This window comes from Gracilinanus agilis, chromosome 3, assembly GCF_016433145.1.
Source record: "Gracilinanus agilis isolate LMUSP501 chromosome 3, AgileGrace, whole genome shotgun sequence".
NCBI lineage: Eukaryota > Metazoa > Chordata > Mammalia > Didelphimorphia > Didelphidae > Gracilinanus > Gracilinanus agilis.
Window position 1 is genome coordinate 633,796,151 of NC_058132.1, and position 25,997 is coordinate 633,822,147.

The following is a 25,997-nucleotide window of genomic DNA, read 5'->3' on the forward strand; positions in this document are numbered from 1 at the left end:
CCTTATAGGTCATATAATCCATCTTCCTTATTTTACATATGGGGAAACCAAGGAAGGGTCTATTCCATAGTATGAAAAAAATAGCATAAACCTGAGGATGTTAACCTTATAGAGAGCCTGTCAATATAAGTATACAATTTTTAAGTTGATTTTTTAAAAATCCCATTATATTTCCAATTCATATGTCCCAGTACAAGTCCTTCAAATGAAAGTAGGGAGAAATCCATCCAATTATTGCCATACTCCTGCCCTTGAGCCACCACCTCCACTTTTTTCGAAAAACATAAAGTCCTAGAATAAAAATTCAAAGTACAGGTCATTAGATTTATGATTGAATTGATCAAAGTTCAGTTTTTGATTACAAGGCATAAAACTACCCAGAAACAGATTAATTTATTTACCTGAATTGAATACAAACAAAAAGCTCAGTATTCATGTTATAAGTACCTGTGTAGTACAAACATTTATAATCCACAAAAAAAGGAATAGTCTTCCTAGCAAATCAATTTGTTTTCCTTCTAAAAAATGTTTAGTATAGTACCTTAAGGCAGTAGAAGAAAGATATTAACTTTTTATGGCTCCTGTGAATCCTCCATCTCATTTTCTATAGTGTAAAATAAAGGATTTCCTGTTCTTGAATATATACTACTACTATGAATATTTATATGGAAAATGAAGAATCTTTTTATCGATATCAATTGAAATTTAGAAACTAAAATTATAAGTATTTTGAGATTCACAGAGAATCTTCTGAGGTGGGGGGGGGGGGAAACTTGGCCAAAAAGACCATTTGAAAGGTCACCATCAATTTGATATTAAAACTTTATGTAAACTCAGACCATGGGTGCTCGGCCACTGATGGCATATAATGCTCATATTAAGTTCACTCTTAGCTCTGTTTTACTCATTTATAAGTGAGTCTAATTAGTTCTTCAAGGTTTCCATTGACCTTCCCTCTTGCTTTCTTCTAATCCAGATTCTGTTTTGTTTCTTTACCTTTTGCTACTATCATGACAAAATGTTCTTATTTCCACTTTAATTTTTCCTTTAAGTTATTTTCTAGTTCTTCTCTTCCACCTTTCCCTTCACCCTCTCCATAGACCTCAGATAAATCTGAGTACAGACTTAAGAAGTTTGCTGTTACAGTTATATTTATTTGAGGAGTTAACAACAGAGAAGTTAACCCAGGTCTTTCAATTGAAATTAAGTCACAGCACTCTCACTGGAAACTGTTTCTGGAACTTTCAACTGGAAATGAGTTATAATCGAAGCCAATTAAGAATCTGGATAAGATTTCAAGGAATTTCCTGCTTTTGTTATCTGAAGGTTTAGCTTAGAGAGGGAAGCAAACTGATATGGTTTTCCATCTAGAGAAAAATGGCCTCATTCCTGCTTTATGCCTCTCACTGATTCTCACAAGCAGTGCCAAATAGTTTAAAATGAAAAACAAATCAAATCAGAAAGTATCCTTCCCTTGGGCAGATAAGTGACCTTTACCTTTTTCAATTTCTGTCTTTTCAAGGCATTAGTCATAGTAGTGCACTGGGAGTGATGTTGAATTTGCAATCAGGTGGCCCAGGTTCAAATTCTAATCCTGCCATCTGGTTGTCTTTGAGCAATTACTTAAAAATATCTGAGACTCAATTTTCTCATCTGCGAAATGGGAGGAAGGTTCAACCAGAACCTTCTAGAATTCTAGAACTGCCTCCAGTTCTAAATCAACGATCCTATTAATAAAGCTGGAGGGAAAGGACTGGATATTGCTGCAAAAGAAATGAAAATTTACTATTTAGTTGCTCTCTAGTTCCCATGAAAGGGCTGGGAAATATGTTTCAAGGGTTGTAACAATCTAAATCCCACCCCCACCCCCCCCACCTTTTTTGCTCTTCCTTCACTGAGCTGAAGAAGCATAATTTCAGCCTATTCATTTCCTCCAAGTCCAACAACTACAATATTGTTCAAAGATAGGGTTAGGGTTCTCATAATGCCTTAGATAGCTGGTATATTCCTTAGTGGACTTAGAAGGATTAATATACTATTTACTGACTTTTGAATAAGATGGCTTTAAGACTTTTATGAAATTAACTTTTCTGTATTTTTAAAAATCAAATAAGTAAGAAAACACTGAATTGGATAAAAAAAATCCAGGTTTGAATCCTTGCTGAGATTTATAATACTAATATAGTCTTAAGCAAGTCATCCAAATTCTTTTCCTCATCAGTAAAATGATGTAGTTTGGAGTAGATGATATCCAGGACTCCTCTGACATTGTAGGGTTAAGGTAGCCAGGAGTCCTGGCTCCCGGTTCTTATCAATCCCCCTCCTTTGTCCCTCAGTTACATCCTTTGTAAAGTAAATAAACTGAATGACCTCTAAAGCCACTTCTAATTGTAAACATTAGCAAAATTGAATTATTGTTTCCAATCTCAATTGGCCATCTCTCATTCCCACATATTCCTACTAGTTGTCCCTGTTCCTAGAATATACTCCCTCCTCATTGGCCTCTGTTGAATTTCCTCTCTTTTTTTCAGGGTTCAGTTAAAAAAAACTTTCATCATATCCTTTCCTGATTATTTCAGCTAGAGACTCTCAGAAAGCATTCTTTTCCTCCTCAAATCTTCTTAGAGTTCTCTTTTTCTTTAATTATACTCTACCTTGTCAATCAAAAATGGTTGGAAAGAATACAGTAATATGTGTAAATGTTCCATTTCTCCAAATGGATTCTAAACTTTTTAAGAACAGAAACAAGAGTATACCTTGCACAGATTTATTAGCTCATCTTAAATTGCTAAATCCAATGAATAAGTGATTAGAGCATATCACTTAAAAGGGGACCTAAAAAGATGGCACTCACAGGAAGAAATAATCAAATGCAAGTTTGTAAACAAAGGCATGAAGTCCCATCTGCCAGAATTCAGTTAATTTTATGTGGGGAAAAAGGGTGAAGACAAAGAATAATTCTCTTGAATTACGCTCAAAGATCTCCACTTCATTTGGCTTGAAACAGTTGTTTTATATTTTTCTAGGTCTGGGTCCTGAGTGCCTGAAGTTGTAAGGACTCAAGATAGAAACTAGGAAGGAACTTTCAAGATTAGGCCTGCTTGGGTCACTCTGAACCCAAATGGACTCTTTTGTATTATCTTAGGTCTTGAAGTCTAAAGGCAACCTACCCAAAATGGCATCAACTTTTTTAGTGAGATGAAGGACTATCTTTTGTATAGAATATATTGATTTTTAAAAAGAAAAAATAAAAATGACATAATTTGAAACCATTATTTCTTTTCTTAGTTCAATTTTATTTCATTTTCGGTCTCAAACTCTCTCCCTCAATTCTCCCTTCCACCACCCATTTAAAAGAAATATAATACCTGTTATATATATATATATATATATGAAGTCATGCGAAATGTAATTCCATGTTTGCCATGGATGAGTATTTCCATTTAATTAAACTAAAACAAAACAAAGTTATTGATCATGTACTTACGATGAGGAAGCAAGCACCCAGCATGACAGCCTTCATTTTCACATCAAGGTCTATTGGGAACTGAATTGAAAAGTTATCTGAATCTGTAAATGCTTCTTTTACAAATCCTGTCCATTGTTTTGTAATTTTCCCAACTATTGCATCTTCATTAAGAGATTTTATCTAATAAGAAGGAAAATAAATTATAATTTTAAATATATTCTTTAACATAGAATTATAAAAGATATATATAACAGTATATATAGCAATAATAGTAATGTTTATTGTAATAATAATATGATGTCACATTATTGATAATATTGTGAGTGAGAAATGACCAGTTGATATTGGGAAATAATTATTCAATAATATACTATGTTGTGTATAATATGATAATATATAAATATAATATATAATACAAAAATTTTCATTACATTAAATGGTATTTCATATACTATGATTTGTAAAACAAACATTATACCTGCCAGTAGAGAGAAAATTAAGTAATTTATGCATAGATTGGGAAATGTTTGCTTGAGAAAGAGTAATTTTACCTAAAATCAGATTTTCCTTAATTAATCCCTTTCCTACATACTCAAATGGACCAAATAGGATCTCACCAAATTTGAGACTTGACTCTCAGACCCCAACATACTAGAGATCTCCCATACTTTCTCCCAACCACACAAGAGTATCAGTGGGATAGTTTGTCTATTCACACCTCTGTATCCCTCATTCTCCTCAACCAGCCCATCATTTCTTTCTACCTTACATTTTTGTGATGTCATCTTTTGCTTCTGTGTTCTTTGGAATTCCTAAATTAATCTACTATGCACTTTAGTATTTAGAACTAAAGTGGTACCTTTTGCTGTGGGAAGCAACTCTCTAAAACTTATAAATTTCTAAGTAGGTTAGATATGTCTTAGTAGAGAGAGTTTCTTCTAGAATTTCCCTAAACTAGTTTATAAACATAAATTATTTTAACAAATTGAATCTTCTCTTCAGGTGATATAACTCACTGACACTCATCGGTAAAAGCAGTAGCTAGGTGCTCTGCAATGGGTATATTTTCTGTGGCTTTAGCACTAAGAAGTCCAGTTGACTCATGCCTACTAGAATCACAATAGGATATACAGCATTCCATTTAGGATTTTGAATTGTTTTAAAATGAGCTGTAGAGTACAGATATGTTAAGAGTAGTATATTGTTCTTGCTTTTAAAGAGTGGGAATTTTATCAAATTCTGCGGTGAGAGGAGAAGACTTCCTTTTGTTATTTCTCTTAGGTTCAAAGGCATAAGTCATTATAAAAAGAGTAAAGGGGGAAAGAGAGCAGGAAAGGGAGGAATTAGGTGAAAATATTCAGTGAGATCAGAGTTTTAGGGGAGAACAGGGGAAACCCAAGGAGTGATGCTTAACTTCCATTTGTGTAAAGGGCACTGAAAATGCTCAAGTAGTAGCCTTAGGGAGAGGCAAAACAAACAGTAAAAAATGAGAAGCCTTTGCCTTTGGCCATTAGGAATCTAGCTAAAGAGAAGTAGCCAGAACATCCAGTCAAATGATGGAGACTAGAAAAATACATTGTCAGGCTCAGCTCAAATCCTTTCCACCCTTTGACAATTGAAGCCAGTAGGGTTAGGCTTGCCGCAATAAAATTCTATTCAAAGCTTTACTTTTTAGCATTGGAACATGCTCATTTTTCTACTGCTAATCATCAACATTAGTTGTACAAGAAGCAGCATGGTATAGTGTAAAAGATGAATGGATTTAGAATTAGAAGATATGAGATCAAAGCCCACTTCTACCAATTATAGTCTGTATAATCTTGAAGAGGCCCCTCTGGGTCTCAATTTCCTCATCTGTAAAATGAAGGCATCATACTACAGAGGTTCTAGGGTGCTAGCTGACTAGTTCTATAATTCTTTGATATGAATAAGCCACATTTCCTCTAACTTGGAGCAACTTTTATTTATGAATATTGTAAATCCTTTAATTGTTTCATTAACTTGGATTTGTCTTTATAGATGAGCTACTTCTCTGTGATTTAACCTTAAATTATCATTCAGATCTTTTCCATGATTCTGGTAATAAGTCAAAAAAACTAACTGTCAACATACAGAATCATATAGTTTCATATCCTTTTTCAAGCTCAACTGAAGTCTATGTCTAAGAAATGAAAGTGAATCATTTTCAATCTTAACATCAGGATAACATGGGAAGAAGCAAGGGTTAACCTGAAGCTGGATAGACTTTGGATACAAGTGATTTCAGTTTAAGTCCCAGCTCAGCCTGGGAAAGTTCTCTTACTTCATCAGATTTTGGTTTCTTTCCTTCTCTCTAAGATCTTTCAAAGGATCCAAAATATAAAGTTTTAAAGTTTCCTCCCACCTCAAATATAAAATACTTCCATGATATATCACTAGAAACATCATTACAATATCACACATTTTAAAAATTTCAGTAATTCAGTAATAATGCCCTACCATTGAACCAAAGACATCAAATTAGAAATCTAACTTTTTAAAAAAGTGTGTCAATAGCTAAAAACAATCTCTCAAAATGAGTTTAAAATTGCTATTTCTAAGTTCTTATCCTGAGTAAAGAAGTTCAGAATTATTATTCTCAACATAACTTACATCAAAGTCAATGTTTGAACAACAACTGCAAGCAATACATGGGCCAACGATTTTCAACACCTCCTCTTGGTGCTCATTTAGAACTGCAAACTTTGGCAAAAAAGGGTGCCATGTTTGGACAACATAACCTATTGGTACACCAGGAGGTGACTGTATTTCCAACTGTAAAAAGAAAAGAGGTTGAAAAGGCATTGTGAAATAACATGAAATAAGGAGAAGCTAGGAGGTTCAGTGGAATCAGAGATATAACTAGGTCAGTGATGCGCAAAATGGGTGCCACTGCCCCCTGGTGGGTGCTGCAGCAATCCAGGGGAAGCGGTGATGGCCACAGATGCATTTATCTTTCCTATTAATTGCTATTAAAATTTAAAAAAATTAATTTACAGAGGTCTAAGTAACATTTTTTTCTGGAAAGGGGGTGGTAGGCCAAAAAAGTTTGGGAACCACTGAACTAGGTCTCAAGAGTCAGGAAATCTGGGGTTCCAATCTGGCCTCAGACACTTCCTTGCTGCATGACCCTGGGCAAATTGCTTAACCCACTTTTTCTCAGTTTCCTCATCTGTAAAATGAGTTGGAGAAGGAAATGGCAAACCATTCCAGTATCTTTATCAGGAACACTCCAAATGGGGTCATGAGGAGTTTAGACATCACTGAGATGCAGAGGAACAACAAATATTCTACTTAACATTTTTATTAAAGACTTGGGTAATGGTATAGATGTATGTCGACCAAATTTAATGATGACACAAAGCCTTGGTAGTGGGGAAGTCATGTCAATAACTTGCTAGACGACAGAATCAATATCTTAAAAGCATCATATACTGCCCTGTGATAAACAAATTAAATAAGATTATATGTAATAGGGATAAATGCAAGATATCACATTAGGAGAATGTAAGTCATAATTACAAGCACATATAAAGGTGGTTTGGCTATATACCAATTTAGATGGCAAGTTCAAAATGTGTTAATGGCATTGGCCATCTAAAAAGCTAACATGATTTTTTGGGAGAAGTTGAGTTAATCATGATGTACAGAATGATGGACAACAGTTTCCCTGAACTATGCATGGTCAGTCTACATGTAAAGTGTTATGTTAGACTCTGTGCATAGCATTTTGGTGAAAATCTTAATAAACTGGAGATATTTCAGAGGATGGAGGACATTAGTCTGATGAGTGGCATCAAGAGAATTACATTCAAGAATTGATTAAATGAAGCTGGTATATTCAACCTGGAAAAGAAAATACTTTGGAGGAATGTAGGTAATACAGTGGATGGAGCATCAGACCTGGAATTGGAAGGACTTGGATTCAAATCTGACCTCAAACACTTCCTAGCTGTGTGACCCTGGGAAAGTCCCTTACCCTCTATTCCCATTCTCTTGTGTCTTGGAACCAGTACTTAGTATCATTTCTAAGGCAGGAGGTAAAAACTTTTAAAAAAAGTATTGATGGATAATGAAAGTGTCAGCTGATATTGGCTTATATAATCCTTCCAAGAGATACTTGCATTTTAGAAGGACTTGTTGGGGGAAAAAAAAGGGAGGGATAGGCAAATGGCTGGTTTTTTTTGTTGTTGTTGTTGGTTTTGTTTTTTTTTTTTTTTTGGTAGGGATTTGGTCCATCATCTATTTGTCAGAGTTTAACCTTGACTTATACTGCGAGACATACTGTAGCTCTCTCTGGGATCCTACCACCTAATTTCAACAGCCTTCCTTCAATAGTCTTAACTAGAAGGATCCTCAGAGACCATGTACTCCTATTTCATCCTTGAATAGGACATCCCCTCTGGTAGAATATCTCAAATTTCAGTGGCCGTCCATTTTATTGAAGACCTTGAATGAATGGGAATCTACTAAATTACAAAATTATCCATTTGGCTTTTCAGCCATTAGTGGTCCAGCAAGTGGTTGTTTTTGTTTTGTATTCCATTTCACTGGGACAAAACCTGCCTCCCGGCAACTTCAAGTCAACATGAATGTACTAAGCACTTACTACAATCTGAGGCTTTCTATACAAAGTACAAGGAAATATTTTAAAAAGCAAAAACATAACTTCTAACTTCAAAGAGCTCATTTTTTATCGGGAGAGACAACAATTTCTCCATTGCAAACAGTTATCATGTACCACGCCCACCTTCCCCCATCTTTAGGGTAACGATAGCCTTTAATCAATATATGGCATAGTTTCTAATGGTACAAACCACTGTCTGCTAATTCAGAGGCAGTATCATGACCAAGTGGCCTGTACAGCAGATGTTTGCTGACCTTCTGCAGGCAGCAGGGGAAACAACAGGAAGCACATCTCAAAGGTCTCTCAAACTGTATCACTTCCCGGTTGGAATGGTCCAGAATTTTCATCACAAAAGGTCTTAAGGATCCACAGCAGTTTCGAGTACAGAAATCATTTTCCTCTGCTGCAAAGTAAACCCTCTGCCCAAGGCTATTTTTAATTTCATATTTGTTGTTGGTTTCAAAACCTGTGAGCACTAAAATTGAAAAAGAAATATAATGATAATGAGCAATAATAAGAATATTATTGGGCAAACAATTGTAGCACACATATGTTAAATAATTTCCAATGATTAATTCTATCGTACTATGCCACCTGAGGCAAACTGTCTATCCTCTTTGGGATTCTGTTTTCTATAAAACAAGGTTACACTATATATCTATATCTATATCTATATATCAATATATAGATATATATATAGTTACACTATATAGTGGTTTTTAGAGGTTGGGGAAAGATGCTAGAGGATGTGAAAATGCTGCATGTCAAAGGTGGCACTGAAGCTAAGTCTTGAAGGAAACTATAGAATATAGGAGGTTGGTGTGTGTATATGTGTATGAAGGTCATTCCAGGGATGGGCATGGGAGTTAGGAACCAGAATGTGGTGTATAATGGAAAAATCTTCATTAATTTGACTCATTCTTAATGTGGGTGATGGGTTGTAAGGAGTAAGATGGCCAAAAAGATAGGTTTGGGTAGGTTATGAAGGTTAGACCTGACTTTTAGAAAAATCTCTTTGGTAACTAGTTGGAAGATGGGGTAAAATGGAGTAAAAGTTTAGAAAGGAGGACCAATTGGGAATTTATTAACTTAGTCCCGCCAAGAGAAGATAAAGAAGTGAGCTAAAGAGGGGTGGATACCAGAACTGCATAGGTGGAGTCAAAAGAATAGAAGTGAGGGCTATTGTGGAGGTGGAATCAGTAAATCTTGTCAATTAAATGGATAAAGGAGGGAGTAAAGTCTAGAGAATGATATCAAGAATTCAAACCTGGGAGTGGGAAAGGACAATGTTGTCTTTGACCATAATAAAGGATATTCATAAGAGAATTGTTTTCTTTTTAAAATATAAATATGGAGTTCTGTTTTTAGGTAACTTTAGTCAGAGATATCTATGGGACATTTAGTTCAAAATGTCCACCAGGTAATTGTAAATATAGGATTTGAGTTCAGGAGTTAGACTAGGGCTGAGTATATAGAATCAGGATTGAGCTGGAAAGAGATGACATCTAAAACCATAGTTGTTTATGTCACCAAGAGAGTGTGCAAAAGAAGAAGAGAGCTCAGGAGCTTTTAGAGGGCAAGAACTTTTTTGAGGTTTGCTTTTCTTTCTATGTCTAGCACTTAATATAGTACTTGGTACACTGAAGGTATTTAATAAATGCTTTTGGCCAAAAAAGCCTTAGGCTATGTCCACAATTAATGATCCAATTTTTGAGAAACAAAGCTGAAGAAAACTACATCCAGCTTTAACTTCTCTTCACCAAGATTTATTTGCCCAGTTAAAGCAAGAAGGCACTTTATAGATGAATTGATTAAAATGCAATAAAATAAATTATTTCTTTCAGGATACAATTGATACATACCTTCCAGAAGTTCAATTTGCTGATGGATCAGTAATTGGTCTATCTATATGTTAAACAAACAATATAGTTAATAATTATTTCTTACAGACAAGTAAGGGTCTTTAATTTCACTGATGTAAGAATCTCCCAGATGAAGACATTCTTGTTACCAATACTACTAGTAGTTTCTTTGCAGCTTACCATCTTAACAGGGTTACCCAGAGCACTTAGAAGTTAAAAAGACATTCTTGGAGTTGCATGGCCAATTTGTGTCAGAGCTGGAACTTGAACCTCTATCTTCCTTGTTCCCTAGGATAAGTTCCGTATCCACTACATATTTGCCTATTCATGACATATTATTCTGTGAAGTAAAGCTTAACATTTCCAACACGTCCACATTATACATACACATGTACAAATAGTATAAGTATACAAATTTGTCAAGAAAATATGATGTTATTTTTAAAGATTTATTTTATAACATCTGTGGCCCTAAAAATAGTTCTCAATTCTCTTTATTTTACTGCCTTTCCACCATTTATTGTTTCCAATTTATCCTATATATAGCTTCTTTGTACCTAGTTATTTGCATGTTATCTCCCCTATTAGGCTGGGAGTTTCTTGAGAGCAGACCATCTTTTGCCGTTATTTGTATCACTAGCACTTATCACAAGACCTTGCACAGAATATGTTTTTAATAACGTATTATTGCCTATGAAATGTATCAAGTCAAGAGTTTTCAAATTCTTATTAAATTGTGAAAAAAAAAATTTAAATTTACCTAACACCAAACTCTATGAGGAAGTACATAATGTTTCTACTTTTACCCACTGCTATTGTGGTCAGTCCTTACCACAGAAAATTATTTTAAGTTGAAAGATATTAACAGATTTGAAGGAGACACTATTTTAGAATTTACATTTCAAAAAATGCAGTTATGATTCATTCTTGCATCATCTTTTATAATAAGGATTGTAATGCCTTGGCAACTCTTCACACTGATTTAGAAAGAAATGATCCCAAGGATCTGAGAGATCATATGATCCAACCTCTCTATACCTAATCAGAATCCTGTTTGTAATTTAAGATGAGCAATCCTCCCCCTATAATACAAGTTCCTCTATAGAAGGCAATACTTTGGTTGTGTTTTTGTATTCATACTCCCTTTGACAGAAGCCTTTGATAGGGACTTAGAGATGTTTGTTGAATTGAACTAGTTTCTATCTTTTTTTTTTTTAAGATGCAGAACAAAGAGGAATCCACTACCCCTTCCACTTGTAGACAGTTCTTATTGCTGGGAAGTTCTTGCTTTTCCAAGAAAACAAATCTAAATTGGTTTTTTTGCAACTATCTAGTTGTTAACTCTGGGGTTACACCATTTCTTTCACATGACAGCCAGTGAAATTTTATGAAGTTCCCCTTGAAACTTCTTATCTTCAGGCTAACATCCCCAGGATCTTTAACTAAGGCTCATATGACAGGTCTTGATGCCCTTCACCATCCTGGCAACCCCTATCTAGAACCTTCTTAAAATATAGCACCCACAATGCCACATGATACTCCACATACAGCCTGACCACAGCAGAAGATAGTGGGCTTTTCTCCTCTTTCTTAGACTCTCTATGCAGCCAAGACCACATAAACATTTTTAAAAGGATGGAGTAGGTAGGCTGCCATATCACATGATTTACTGGCTCTCTCATGCTCAGTGACTATAGTCCTCCACATTTTTAAATGTGAACTGCTTTCTAGATTCTTGTTTTTATCTGTCTCAAGAATACTCCTCTATCTTTGTCCAGTTAGAATTCTTAAAATATGCTACCAGGTCATAATAAAAAGATTCAGTATTTCAAAAAATGCCAATTCATTTAAATTAAAGAAACAGCTCTCATACTGATAACAATAATCACTGGGGTAAGTGACTGGGTAATAAACATCAAAATTAAACAGTTCCATGAAAACTCTCTCAAAGTGATTACATTTTTACTGAAAACAACTTTGATCTAATACTTGTTTCAGCTGAAATCTGAAGTATATTCTGTTTTCACTTAAGCATAGAAATATTATATTAACCCTTCTCATCATATCAAAAACACACATTTATATACCATTAATATACTTCTTGCATCTATAATTTAAATAAAATAATTTTTATGATGCCCCTCCTCTCTGACTATTCTTTGCTGGTTTTTCATGTTCCTATTTTTCGATATTTCCCAAGACTTTCCCATTATCTCCTTTGCTGGTTTTTCATGTTCCTATTTTTCGATATTTCCCAAGACTTTCCTCCAGGTTCTCTTCTTTTTTTCGCTTAACAATCTCTTTCATGACCTTTTCCCATGACTTCCATGAAAATTACCAAATTTGAATCTGTACTCTGAATTTACTCTGCAATAGTCCTATGTCTCCAACTACATATTGTATATCTCTGGTAGCACACTTTGCAAGTTTCTGCTAATTGATGACTATTAAAATGTCACATGAGTCTTTTTATAAAAAGATGACTTAAATCAAAGTCTCTTAACTTTCTTTACCTCAGTTTCTTGATGTGTAAAATAAGCTGGAAAAGGAAATGGCAAACCACTCCATAATTTTTTCCAAGGAAACCCCAAAAAGGATTTTGAATGGTCATGAAGAGTTGGACATGACTGAAATGATTGAATAAAGGAAAAAAACTACAAAATCTCATATTCGTTGGTTCACTTTATATTTTTACCTTACATTATGGAAGGTATTTCTCTCATTGTTACTACATAACCTATTCAAGAACAAGGAATAATAACCAGAAATATCAAAGGTTATGTTGATACCTAACCATAATTATTAAAAAAGAACTAAAGATATCTGCAGTAGTTTGGGTTGACTGCCAATCAATTAATCATTCCATTGCTGTTGTTCAAGTGTTCAGTGGTGTATGGCTCTTCTGACCTTAGGAACCATTTTATCCATAGAAATTCTTGACAAAGATACTGAAGTGGTTTGCCATTTCTTTCTCTAGTGCATTAAAACAAACAGATATCAAGTGACTTGTCCAGGGTCATATTGCTAGTAAGTGTCTGAGGCTGTATTTGAACTTAGGTTTTCTTGACTCTGAGCCCAACATTCTATCCACTGAGCAATACAGCTGCTCTTCAAATTATTCCATAGATATTTATTAAACACCCTCTATGTGCCAAGCACTGTGCTAGGCACTGGATTTTTAAAGACAGAGAATGAGATAAGCTTTATCTTTATTGGAGGATCAAAACAGTCATTAGTAAGAATTTTACAAAATTGGAAATACTCATTGGGTGGAGATCTATTTTTAGATTTTAGGAATGTTCATAGAGAGATGAAATCATGGATTTATCTCAATACCCAAATTGGAAAAAGAAAGGAGAGAAATCAGTCAAAATCAGTACCTGAGTTAAGTATTCCAATCCAGGTGGACAATTCATTGGTGGTGGTGCTGGTATCCATTGTGTTGGTGGAGGCATACCAGGCTGAGGTTGATTAGAAAAGGCGACAGGTTGTTGATAGACAGGAAATCCAGCAGGGCCAGGACCTGTATGTACTGGAGGGCCTTCAGTGTGAAATAATGAAGAGGTTATAATATTATACACCAATGTATAATGTATTAACATTTGAGACAAAGCTGATGAGTTAGAAAATTATATGCTGAAATAATACAATTTTATAAGCATTAACATGGCCTGAAATTTTTTCCGATGTATTTATTGATTCAAATTTTCAAATTTATTGATACTTTTTCCTTTTATTTCACCTGGATGGACAATATATATCCCTTTTCCCTCTAGTGAGTCACCACTTGTAAGCAAAATAAAAAAGGGCAATAAATGCATCAGAAAAGTAAACTCAGAAGTCCCTGGGAAAGCACTGACCAACCACAAAGCTGCCTAAGATTTGTAGTTTTCCCAAGTTTAGAAAAAAGAAGTAACTACCATGAGGCCAGCACTTAGCTAAGAAGGGGATGGATTTTATTTTCCTTATATGGAGAACAACAGGACTTTGAGGACTCTCCAGGAGAAAGAGGGGAAAAAGAAGAAAAAGGTGGCTGTTGTCACATAACACCATAGAGTACAACTGGAGTGGCAACGAGGGAAGGAATCATCTCATGCCTCATCTGCTGTCCTCTTCTGAAGCTTATGTGATGCCATGGATCTCTATCATGTAAAGTTTGATAAGAATACAAGATGTCCCATGAGTCATAATGCAGTTATGAGCAAATAAAACTTACTACTACATTAAAATTTAGGTGCATTTCATACATTAACTCAGTAGTGCTAACACTGCCCTGCTTATGCCTTTTAAAATTCATTCTGCTCTCTTCCATATATTTTTAAGTACTTCATTGACACTTTGCTTTTTTTTTTTAAACTGGTATCTCTATCATTCCTGTACTACCCCAATATCTCTACCTTTCCCACAAGTGAAAGTTCTCCCCTGTGAGTATACTAAGAAAAATAATCTACGCATTAACTGTATCTGAAAAAGTAAGTCTCCTTCCACATCTCTGGCTCATCACTTCTCTGCTAAGGGATGAGAAATATACATCAACATCTTTTTAGTCTTGATTGGTCATCGCTTTGATTATCATTCTTAAGTCCTTCATAGTTGTTTTTTCTTTCCAGTATTATAACCAATGAAGAGCTATTGTTCTGGTTCTACTCATCTTACCCTGAATATGTTCATTTCAATTCTCCTAAGTTTCTATGAATAGATCACTTTTAGCATGATAATATACCATTAATTAACTCTTCATTTGCTCTTTCTTTCCACAATTTACGGCTTCCCACTTTGATTTCAGTTCTTTGCTAAACAAAAAAATGATGATCTAAACTTTTTCTGTTCATGTGGATTCTTTCTCTCTTTATATGTCTACGGGTGGTCAAATTCAGTGCCTTTTTTGGTAGTTAAAATTGGTTTCCAGAATGGTTAGATGAACTCACAGTGCAACCAAGGTGTTTCAATATGCCTGTCTCCCAATTTTCTTCATCTACTAATTGTTAGTTTCCAATTTTTGGTCATCTACTAATGTTAAAGGTATAAAAGAGAACCCTAGAGTTATTCTAATTTGCAATTCTCTTAATAAATACTTAAAACATTTTTCATATGATTGATAGCTTGTCTCTTCTTTTGAGGACAATCAGTTCAAATAGGCTTTGTTCACTTAACCAGTGGAGAAACAATTGTTTCCACATCCCAGCACTGTAAATGTCCAGCTACTTTGGTTTCCATTCTTTAATTGAGCAATCATTTAAAAGCACAGAGCATGAAATTATGGAAGACTCCTTAAGGAACACTAAAACCATCCACAGAGTAAGTATGTTTCTCAATGTAACAGCTAAAGAAATGCTTGGGAAAGTAAGGCACAGAATTTTCAATATTTTTTCTTATACTCAATACTGCTATGTACACTAGACTGGAAAATAAAGAAATGGTTAGGTGAGAACACAAAGTTCCATCCCTAAAGTACTCATTGGCTAGCATCTCAGGCCACATTTAGAATTGATTTCCTCTTATTTTATAGACAATTGTAACATATTTATTTATTTGCATTCCATCCTCCCTACAAATTGGGAAGTTTCTGAATCCTTATTATAGAGCACACTGCTTTATGCCTAATGGTCTTAATGTCTATTGGACTGAGTTAGAAACAAGCATAGAATCTGCCAAAGAAAGGCACATGGAAGGGGCAGCTGGGTAGCTCAGTGGAGTGAGAGTCAGGCCTAGAGACAGGAGGTCCTAGGTTCAAACCCGGCCTCAGCCACTTCCCAGCTGTGTGACCCTGGGCAAGTCACTTGACCCCCATTGCCCACCCTTACCAATCTTCCACCTATGAGACAATACACCGAAGTACAAGGGTTAAAAAAAAAAAAAAAAGAAAGAAAGGCACATGGATACTAGGGAGAAATGATGACGTATAATAATGGTTCCCAAACTTTTTTGGTCTACCGCCTCCTTTCCAGAAAAAATATTACTTAGCCCCCTGGAAATTAATTTTTTTAAAATTTTAATAGCAATTAATAGGAAAGATAAATGTACCTGTGGCCATTAGTGCCCTCCTGGATCGCTGTAGCACCCACCAGGGGGCGGTGGCACCCACTCTGGGAATCACTGAAGTATAGCAAGGGTAGAAGAAGCAGGAAGACTACAAAAAGTATGTGCAAAAAGTCTCCAAAAGCACAAAAGTCTGGAACTGTTTAGAATCAATAACCTCATACACACTGATGGTCCCTAAAGTTTTTAATATTTCAGAGCACAGGACAATAGTAGTCATTTCTAATGACAACTAACTTATCAATAAATATTAAATTCTTTATGTCAGGCTTCATAAAGACTATATGAAAGATCATTAAGTCTATTCAGCTAGAAAGGGAGTGTATCTGACATTTTAGAATTATTTCTATACGAAGTAGTTAAAGATGCCGTTTTTGTACTTAAAAAGGCAAAGCCTCAGCTATCCAGGAAAATATAGTCACTTGGTATTCCAGATAGATGAAGTTGTAATTTTAAAAGTTTTACTGGACATTTTAAAAATTCCACTCCATTCAGAAATAAGATATGAAGTTTATAAAGGGAAGTAATTTTGTAAAAAAGACAAACGACATCTGCCCTATTTATGAGATACAGTTTCAAGTGAGTTTGCTATGGGATTAAGCAATAGAATTAGCTGATTTTTTCATGAGAATCTCAGACCATGTGATGGAACTGTACTTGGTTAGGTACAGAATACTCTTGATAAACTCAGTGGATTTGTCACACTGAGAAAGATGCAGTGGAGCTGGACTGATTCAAATATCTACTTTTGAAGAACTAAGGCTTAGGGTTTAATGGCTTCATATCACTTTAGTGTAGGACAGATAGGCCAGTCCCAGGAGGAACTCTGGAATATTTGATCTAGACTTTAACCAGACCTCTCCCAACTAAATATAGTTACTTAGAGGAAGAGAGAAAGCAGGACCCTTTTCCTGAGAGTGGGTCATATCAGAGAAGTAGACCCAGAATTTTATTTAAGAACTTCAGACATAATCAGTGGTCAAATGGGATGGAGTCTGACTCTTTTGAATAACCTGAGAAAAAGGATGGACCCTGACTTCCTACCTAATTTAATACAAAATGTGCTTTGTTACCTGAAAAAACTCTATTAGGGTTGGCTTCAGTACTTATGATTGTACAGTTGGCAGTGACTTTAGTAAGCTTGTTTAGTCTAAGTCTTGAAAAAAAAATGCATACATTCTTATCTCAATATTCCTGTCAGGTGTTCATAAGTCTCTGCTGAACAACAATGCCACAAGAGAGCATTTTGGGGGCCACTCAAATGTTAGGAAGTTCTTACTTATATTTAGTTTAAACATACCTTTGCTGATGAATTCCATTCATTAGTCTTAATTCTTCCCTCAGGAGCTAAATAATCTCTATTCCACATGGTAACCCTCCAGCTATTTAAAGCTACCTATGCTGTATACTTTTAAGCCTCCTTTTCTTTAGGCTAAACATCCATAGCCTAGACAATGATAGAAGCCTGGGGACTTCTTAGAAGTCCTCAAGAATAGGAGATGGACTTCTGAGGTCATGTAACCTCATCCTTACCTAGAGCATGAATAAATTTGACAACTTCCCAAAAAAACATTACCTAGATTAATTCTATTTTGAAGCATGGTCCTTTTGGGCTGCTCTAATGACTAAGAAATTGCTTCTAATATGGTACAAGGGTCTGTGGAGTCAGAGGACCTGGATTCAAACTCTGCCTCCATTGCTTATTATCTGTGTTATCTTGGGCACATCACAATCCCCTTGAGCCTCAATTTTCTCATCCATAGAATGAAAAAGTGTGGTCAGTGTAGCATTTACTTAGGTGTTTCCCCCCCCCCCCCCCACCAACTAGCCTAGAATAGGTTTCTCTCCTTGGCCTCCCACCAAAAAAGGTGAAGTTATTTTTGAGGGACACTTCCATGTTATTTAAATAAAAAAATCAGCACAGGAGGAATCAGATACTTCCCACATTTCTGTACAAGAGGGTCAATATGGTCAATACACACAGGAAAGCTATATCCAGTTGAATCACTATCCAAGATCCTTTCTATGCTATGGCTTTCATCAACTTTGAAATGGCTTACTAGTATCTCGTTTCATTCCAGTCTCAAACCTGAAAAATGTGATTGGTCAGAGTCAAGTCAGGTCCATAACAGAATTAGATTAGGTGGCCTGTGAGGTCTCTTACTCTGGGTCTAGAATCCTAAGATCTTGTATTAAATTGAAACTTACATTCATTGGCTGTATTTTTTTTTCTTTCTTGTCTAAATGGGTTGTTAGAGTGATATAAGGAGAAATCAGCACCAGGCTATAAGTTCAGAGACCTTGCATTCTCCTCCTACTTTTGCCACTACCTACCTAGATCAGAACCAAGGGCAATCAAAATCTTTCTAGGTATAATAATGGTCTGTTAAAGATTCTTTCCATCTCTAACATTCTGTTATACTAAAAAATTATTGCACATGCTTGCCTTTCAAATTCCTGCAAAATTAAAATCATGTCTTCTCTTCTCCAAACAATCCCAATTTCTTATACTGGTTTTGAGTCATCTTACTCTAGCAATTACCATCTTCTGGATATGTTTTACTAATCGGCAGTACCTCTTCTATAATGTGAAATATGAAACTGTATAAAATATTCCAGACTTCCCTTTCTAAATAATCTCCACCTAATAATGCACCCTAAAAAGCTAATTGGGATTTTGTTTGTTTGTTTTGGTATGGTTTTTGACTAGCCATTCCTACCCTTTATTCATAATAAGTTTTCAATGTTTCAAGTATTTTTCACATTTCTCTCTATATTCTACCTGGCAACTTGATTTTTTGGAGTTGAATGTCAGTAGATTTTATCCATCAAAACATGTTCTTATTTTAATTCTTTCATCCATTACATGAGTTTTTGGTTTTGTGTTATTCAAAAACTGAATAAGAATAAAATAGATATCGTCATTCAAATCACCGATTAAGAAAAAGTTGAATGTACTAAAAATAAAGTTTTACAGGATTCCAAAAGAGACCAAGTTCTAACCTGAAAATAACCCATGGATCATCCTTTTGGCCAAAGCTGTTTAAGCCAAAGTTGTTTAAACACTTTAAATGCTCCAAACCATACTAGCCTCCTCCATCTCCCATTCCAGTTTTTCTGTTAGAAAGGAATCACACCTTCAACACCATTAGCATTTACTTTTAACTCGTAAACCTGGCAAAAAGAAAATGAGGTCCATCAGGTATGAATCTCTACAAGTTTAGTCCGTATATATTTTTTAAACACTGGATACAATGAAGGACAAATTAAAACTACTCCTGAATCTTCATGAGCTCACAATCTAATTCTCAATTATCCAAAGAAGTTCTGTAATAAATTGAGATAATTGCTTAATAACTATTGCTAGAATTTTGGGAGCAACTGAAATGAACCTCTTGAGTCTATAACTTGCAAAATTCTCTTCTTTGGTCATTGAGAAAGAACAGGACAATTTTCTCACTTACAATTCCAACAATTCTTTCCTTTTCTCCTCAATTTTATGAAGTTTTAGATGAATGAATTTGTTCATCATATCTCTGAACTTTGAATGCCCTATATAACATAGTTTAAAAAAAAACAATTTATGGGGAAAGACAAAAATAATAACAGTGAAACTTACCCCAAACTCCACAAACTTCTGAGAATCGCTAAATTTTTCAGTTTCTACCCAAATTACTGGTTCCTTACAAGCCTAAAACTAGATCATCTCGAAATTTAAAAATAATTTTAAAAGCACCACCTCAACACAAACTAACAATTGGTTTTTTAACCTCTCCTCTTCCAAAATAATTTTCACATCCATGCCAATATAGTAACAATTCACAAAAAAAAAATCTACCCAAACAATGTAGTCTGGAAAAATCATTAATGCATTTACAATAGGTATCATAATGCATCATCAGCAAGCAGTTTCCTTTTATTTACCATTATTAGAATATCAACATTTTTTTCTCAAAGCACTTGATATTAGAAGAGATATAATCATAAAATCACAGAGGCCATTTAGTCCTAAACGTATCTGGGGGGTGAGGTGGGGTGGGGGCAGAAACAAACCCCCCCAAAAAGCAAGTGATTACAATATACCTATGTTCAGATGTTGCTTGAAGACCTCTAATGTGGGGTGGGGGCGTGATGGGGTTTGCTGCCTTCTGGGCAGGACATTGGACTTTTAGGTAGGGCTAAGTTTTAGGATTTTTTTAATCATATTTATCCTAAATGCATTTCTTTGCATTTAGAACAAATTTGCAAATAGAATAAATCAAAGTTCTATTCCACACGACTGAATGCTCAATTATTTATTACCTTAAGATGGACATCTGCCAAAAGTAGACCCAATTCCCTAAGAAATTATTATTAACCATGCAGAAGTAGAAGAAAGGGAAAGCTCAAACCATTCTGAGAATATTCTCCAATCAACCTTAAAATAACACTTCCCTATGAATTCAGAAATGAAAGAACCAACAAGGGGATAGTGTGAAGCAACTGTCCTGCAGAAAAGAACTCGAAAGGTAGGAAGAGAAAGTCTAGTTCACTGATGTAAAAGCACTGGACCAAGGAGTATCAGACCAAACCAACAGCAAACCACCCCCCACCTCTTCTACTGATTCAGTTTCTGAACCTGGGCTCATGCCAACTTTTAGACTCTGAGGCTCTATTTAAACTAAATGCAGTGCCACCCTAGGCCCACCACTTAAGTTCAAAGAGAGGCCCCATGCCCTAGCTCCTCAGTCTGCAGTTTGCTTGGCTGATAAAGGACAAGAGAGAGGCTCTGAGCCCCTTCCTAAGCCAAAATTGAGGTTCCAAGTCCCAGTGCAAGGTAGTTGGCAGGGTGCCTGTTTGGTGCAAGCCTGTAGTGAAGCCCAGAGCCCGTGGCCAAGTCTATAATGAGGCCCTGAACCCAGCACAAGGCAAGCCACAATGCTCCTGGCTGGTGTAAACCCAGAGTGAAGCTCAAAACCCTTGCCCAAATCTGAGATTGGGCCCAGAGTTCCAGCATCTCTGTAAGTCATGAGTAGTCCCTAGGGGACATTGAATTGGCAGTGGGAGGCAGCTTTAAGAGCTCCCAGCCCACAGGCTATCAAAGTGCTTTGGAGGAACTGAAACTTGCAGAAACTCAGAAATAGAGATATGGTTACCAACAGGGAAAAACTGAATTTTTAATACAGTGCTCTGTCTACCCTGAGAAAGAGCCCACCTTTAAGAAAAAATAGTCGTGAAAAGTCTAGGAAAATGAACAAACGTTAAAAAAAAGCCTAACCATAGAAAATGTTTATGGGGACAAAGAAGAACAAGGCACAGACTCAGAAGGGGACAGTGAAAGCAAACTCTACACAGAAGTTCAAAGAAAAATACGAATTGGTCTGAAGCTCTGGAAGAGCTCAAAAAAGATTTTAAATATCAATTAAGAGAGGCTAAGGAAAAATGGGGAAGAGAAATTAAAATAATGCAAAGAAGAATTGATAAAAGAAAAGATAAAAATAGTCAAAGAAAAGAGCTCATTAAAAAGCAGAATTGATTAGGGAGCAGCTAGGTGGTTCAGTGGATTGAAAGCTGGGTCTATAGACAGGAGGTCCTGGGTTCAAATATGGCTTCAGATGGGCTTCTAGCTGTGTGACCCTGGGCAAGTCACTTAACCCCCATTGCCTAGCCCTTACAACTCACTCTTCTGTCTTGGAACCAGTACACAGTATTGATTTTAGGGTAGAAGATAATGGGTTAAAAAAAGTAGAATTGGTCAAATGGAAAAGGAGGTTCAAAAGCTCATGGAAGAAAATAATATCTTAAAAATTAGAATTGGGTAACTAGAAGCTAATGGACTTCATGAGACATCAAGAAATAAAACAAAAGAATGAAAAAATAGAATAAAACATGAAATTTCTCATTAAAAAAATTTTGACTTCGAAAATACATTAAGGAGAGATAATTTAAGAATTGAACTACCTGAAAACCATGATTTTAAAAAAAAGCCTAGGCATAGTAGTACAAGAAATTATCAAAGAATATTGCTTTGGTATTCTTAAACAAGAGAGCAAAATAGAAAGTGAAAGTATCCACAGATCACCTCCTGAAAGAGATACCCAAGTGACAACTCCCAGAAATATTATAAATTCAACAGCAACCAGTCCAAGCAGAAAATACTGTAGTGAAAAAAATACAATTCAAATACAATGGAGTTACAGTCAGGGTTACACAGAATTTAGCAGTTTCCACATTAAATGATCAAAATTTTGGCTTGGGATGTGATATTCGAGAAGACAAAAAAACTAGGCTTACAACCCAGAAAGACTGATTATATTCTTTCAGGGGAAAAATTGTCATTTAATAAAATAGACAATTTGTAAGCATTCCCGATAAAAAGATCAGACATAAACAGAAAGTTTGGTGTTCAAATATTAGTCTGAAGAGAAGCATAAAATAAGTAAATAAGAAAAAGAAAATTTAAGGATTCAATAAGGTCAACTATTTAAATTCCTACATGGAAAGATATTTGTAACTCTTAACATTTTTGTCAGTATTAAAGCACTTAGAAGGAGTATACATAGACAAAGCATGTGGGAATAGGCTGATTAGGATGACATGATAAGCAAATAATAATAATTCAAAGGTTAAAAAAAGGATTGTACTGAAAGAAAAGGAGAAAGGAAGAGTGGGGTAAATTATCTTATCTAAAGAGGGGCAACAAACTATTAACAGTGGAGAAGATGGTGACAGGCAATACTTAAACCTTACTCTTATTGTAATTGCCTCAGAGAGGGAACAAGTACAGAATCCCACCTCATCCAATAGAGAAGTAGAAGGGGAATGAAATGGGGTGGGGATAATAGGAAGGAGGGGGACATGAGGGTGGTGATTAAAAGCAAAACACTTGTCATAAGGGAAGAGTAAAAGGAGAAAGAATGAGCAAGATCAAAAGGGGAAAATAAGTTGGAGGGTAATACACAGTTGGTAATCATAACTATGAATGTGAATGGGACAAATTCACCCATAAAAAGGAATCAGATAGCAGAGTGGATTAAAAACAACAGAATCCTACAATCTGTTGTTTACAAGCAACACATATGAGGTAGGGAGACATACACAGAGTAAAATTAAGAGGGTGGAGCAGAATTTTATGCTTCATCTGAAGTAAAAAAAGAAGGAGCAGACAGAGGCTCAGTGACTATAGACAGACACTCAAGTGAGATCTGTTACCTTGAAATGTTCCTACTGGTTGCTGAGGGAACCCTTGTCCACCTATAAGACATCAAGAGGTTGATTTATTATTTGACTTGAAGATAAATATGTGGAAATTTAGATATGTAACATTTTTAGAAGTTTACTTTAACTTATAGGTGTCTCCCATATATACTAATTGAAGTTCATAATTTCCTGGGGGTAAATATTCAAGTCTTCACTGAGTAAGCTCTCAAGGTAAAAATCAACATATGTGGAAAATGGTGGGCTCAAATCTGAGTCAGTCTCCATCTATAACCTAGTTTTACTGAGCTACCAGAGGCTCAGAGATGCTAAATGACTTGTCCATCATTACATAGCTAGTAATGTCAGAAATGAGATCTCACCACTGACTTTATTGATTTCAGATCTCTCTATCCACTGTCACATTGCCCTTCTGCAAAAGTGAACTCTTCACTTGCAAAAAATAGTTCTTACATTAATTTGTACTTATAGTATATTTTACACATTTTACACATACACACACATAACTTCATGTAGAGGGAGAGAACTTCGGAGCATCTGCTCAACTTACTGTTTAGACTAGTCTACCAATTATTTTCTTGAGTTTTCATGATGCATCTTTACTTGCATGTTCCCTAACTTTTGTTTTGTCATGAACTCTTTCTGAAATCAATGTTTTATAATGCATAAAATACATAGGATTACAAAGGAAACCAATTACGTTGAAATAGCTATCAGCATATTTTTCTAATTCCACAGATTCCAGAATCTCTGCTCATGGGCTCCTTGAAAGAAAGGTTATTCATTCTAAACAAATAACAAAAGCAAAGGGGAACCAGATGGAACCTAAAAGGTCACCTAGTTCAGTCCTTAACCTAGCTAGATGTAAGGCTCAAATATAAGAAAGGGATTTGGTCAAAGTCATGCAACTTAGTTTAGAAGACTCAAGAACAGATGATTTGTCAATCAGGCTTCAGATTGAACTAATATTAGTCATGTTTCTTCTCCATCTACCATACTCTGGGCAAGTCACAACTTCCATGACAATGCAGTGGTGCAGCAAATAGTGCTGGGCTTGGAGTCAAAAAGCTCTGGATTCAAATCTAGTCTCAGATGCTTACTCACTGTATACCCCTGGATAAGTCACCTAACTTATTTGTCAAAATTCTTTTGAATATTTAGTGGGGATAATAACACCTACCTCCAAGGGTTATTGTGAAAGTCAAATGACATATTATCTGTAAAGCACTGAGCACAGAATTTGGCACTAAGTAAAGATTATATAAACTCTTCATTTCCTTTCTTTCCCTCTTCATGAGCCTCAGTGAACTTGGGGTTCTCAAGAAAAATAAATAATAGAATATAATAAAAAGCTACATATTTATGACTAATATTCTTAGAAATCAATCAAGCAAATAATATGTTCATTTAAAAAACTTATTAATAGTAACATGATAAATCAATACTTACCTTGATTGTACATGGCTGTTAGCTGGTTCTAAAAGACAAAATATTGCTGTTTAAATTTTTAAAGTCCAAAAATTATTTGTTAACTACTATATAATTCAAACATATTTCTGGAAGTATAATTTGTTATAGAAAGTAGACAAAAATGAATTCCATAATAGGAAGGTTTATTTGTTAATATGCAGTATAGATGTCCTCTCTAATCTAATCCTGGAGCAATACTGTTATAGGGAAGCAAGTCTGAGTTCTCAATGTCTGTGCTAGCAAGCTCTCACAAGTATATCAGGTTGGATGGGTTTCAAGGGTGGCCAATGAGCCCTTGGTCTGTGGCTTGAGAATTAGCACAGCTAAATTTAGAGAGGCTTATCATCAGGTTGCCTTCAGGCTCATGAGTTTTTTGGCCACAGCCCTCTCTGAAGACAATCTAAGATTAAAAACAGCAACTTCTCAAAAATAACTATGGAAATGCCAGCACTAACAAAATGATAAATATTTGAGATGCTAAAATGTGTCACTAAACTTATGTAAAGAATTCATTTTTTTCAATGTTAAGAAGTTTGACAGCAATCAAAGATCATGACACCAGGATTAGCATCATAAATTTTGAGCTGAAATGCACCTCCTCTGAGACTTTCATTCTGTAGATGTACAACCTGAGAACCAAGGAATACAGGTGACTTACCCAAAGTCTGTCTCCTTTTGAAAAGTTCAGAGGAAATGAAGTTATACCCGGTGCAGTGAAGGTCCAGACAGTTCAAGAAGATTCCTAGAGCCAAAAAATACAGGTAAGGTGGCATATAGCTGATAGTAAGAAGAATTTACTTGAATATATGACACAGAGCAGAAATGAGACAACTTTTTTTTAGGACTGTTTATGCTTTTCTCTTTTGCTTAATGTATGACTGGCCTCTCTCTCTATTGTTCTGCAATGTACATTCCAAGTATTAGGCTTAAGGAAAGCCCATTGTTTTTCTCTTTGACATCCAATAGTAATTTCCACTATTCTCATTAGAAGTTCTTTGTTCAAAATCTTCTTTTTCCCAAAACATTTTAACTATTTTGTTAAATATTTCTTGATTACATGCAAAAATAAAATTAAAAAAAATGTGACTTCTAAATTCTTATCTTTCTTCCCTTCTGTAACACTTCCCACTCCCCTCCTTGAAAAGGGAAGCAATTTGATATGAGTATATATGAAAAATAAGCAAAACATTTCCATATTAGCCATGTTGCAAAAAAAACACAGACAAAAGAACAAGAAAAACAAAGTTTTTTTTTAATTCTTAAAGTTATTTTTCAGAGTTACATGCCAGTACAATGTTCAATAATCATTTTCTGA

The 25,997-nt window shown here is 35.3% G+C and overlaps 1 protein-coding gene across 1 annotated transcript; it reads right to left on the reverse strand.

Annotated features, from left to right (window-relative positions):
• PLSCR1 (phospholipid scramblase 1) lies at nt 1–25,426 on the reverse strand. The gene is made up of 9 exons (XM_044667615.1): nt 25,341–25,426; nt 24,662–24,689; nt 23,207–23,248; nt 13,357–13,517; nt 9,977–10,019; nt 8,369–8,589; nt 6,101–6,262; nt 3,488–3,649; nt 1–291 (listed from the first exon to the last, which is right to left on the reverse strand). The coding sequence occupies exons 2-9, from the start codon at nt 24,672–24,674 to the stop codon at nt 232–234; spliced, it is 864 nt and encodes a 287-aa protein (XP_044523550.1). The 5' UTR covers nt 24,675–24,689; nt 25,341–25,426; the 3' UTR covers nt 1–231.
• Between the last annotated feature and the right edge of the window lie 571 nt (nt 25,427–25,997).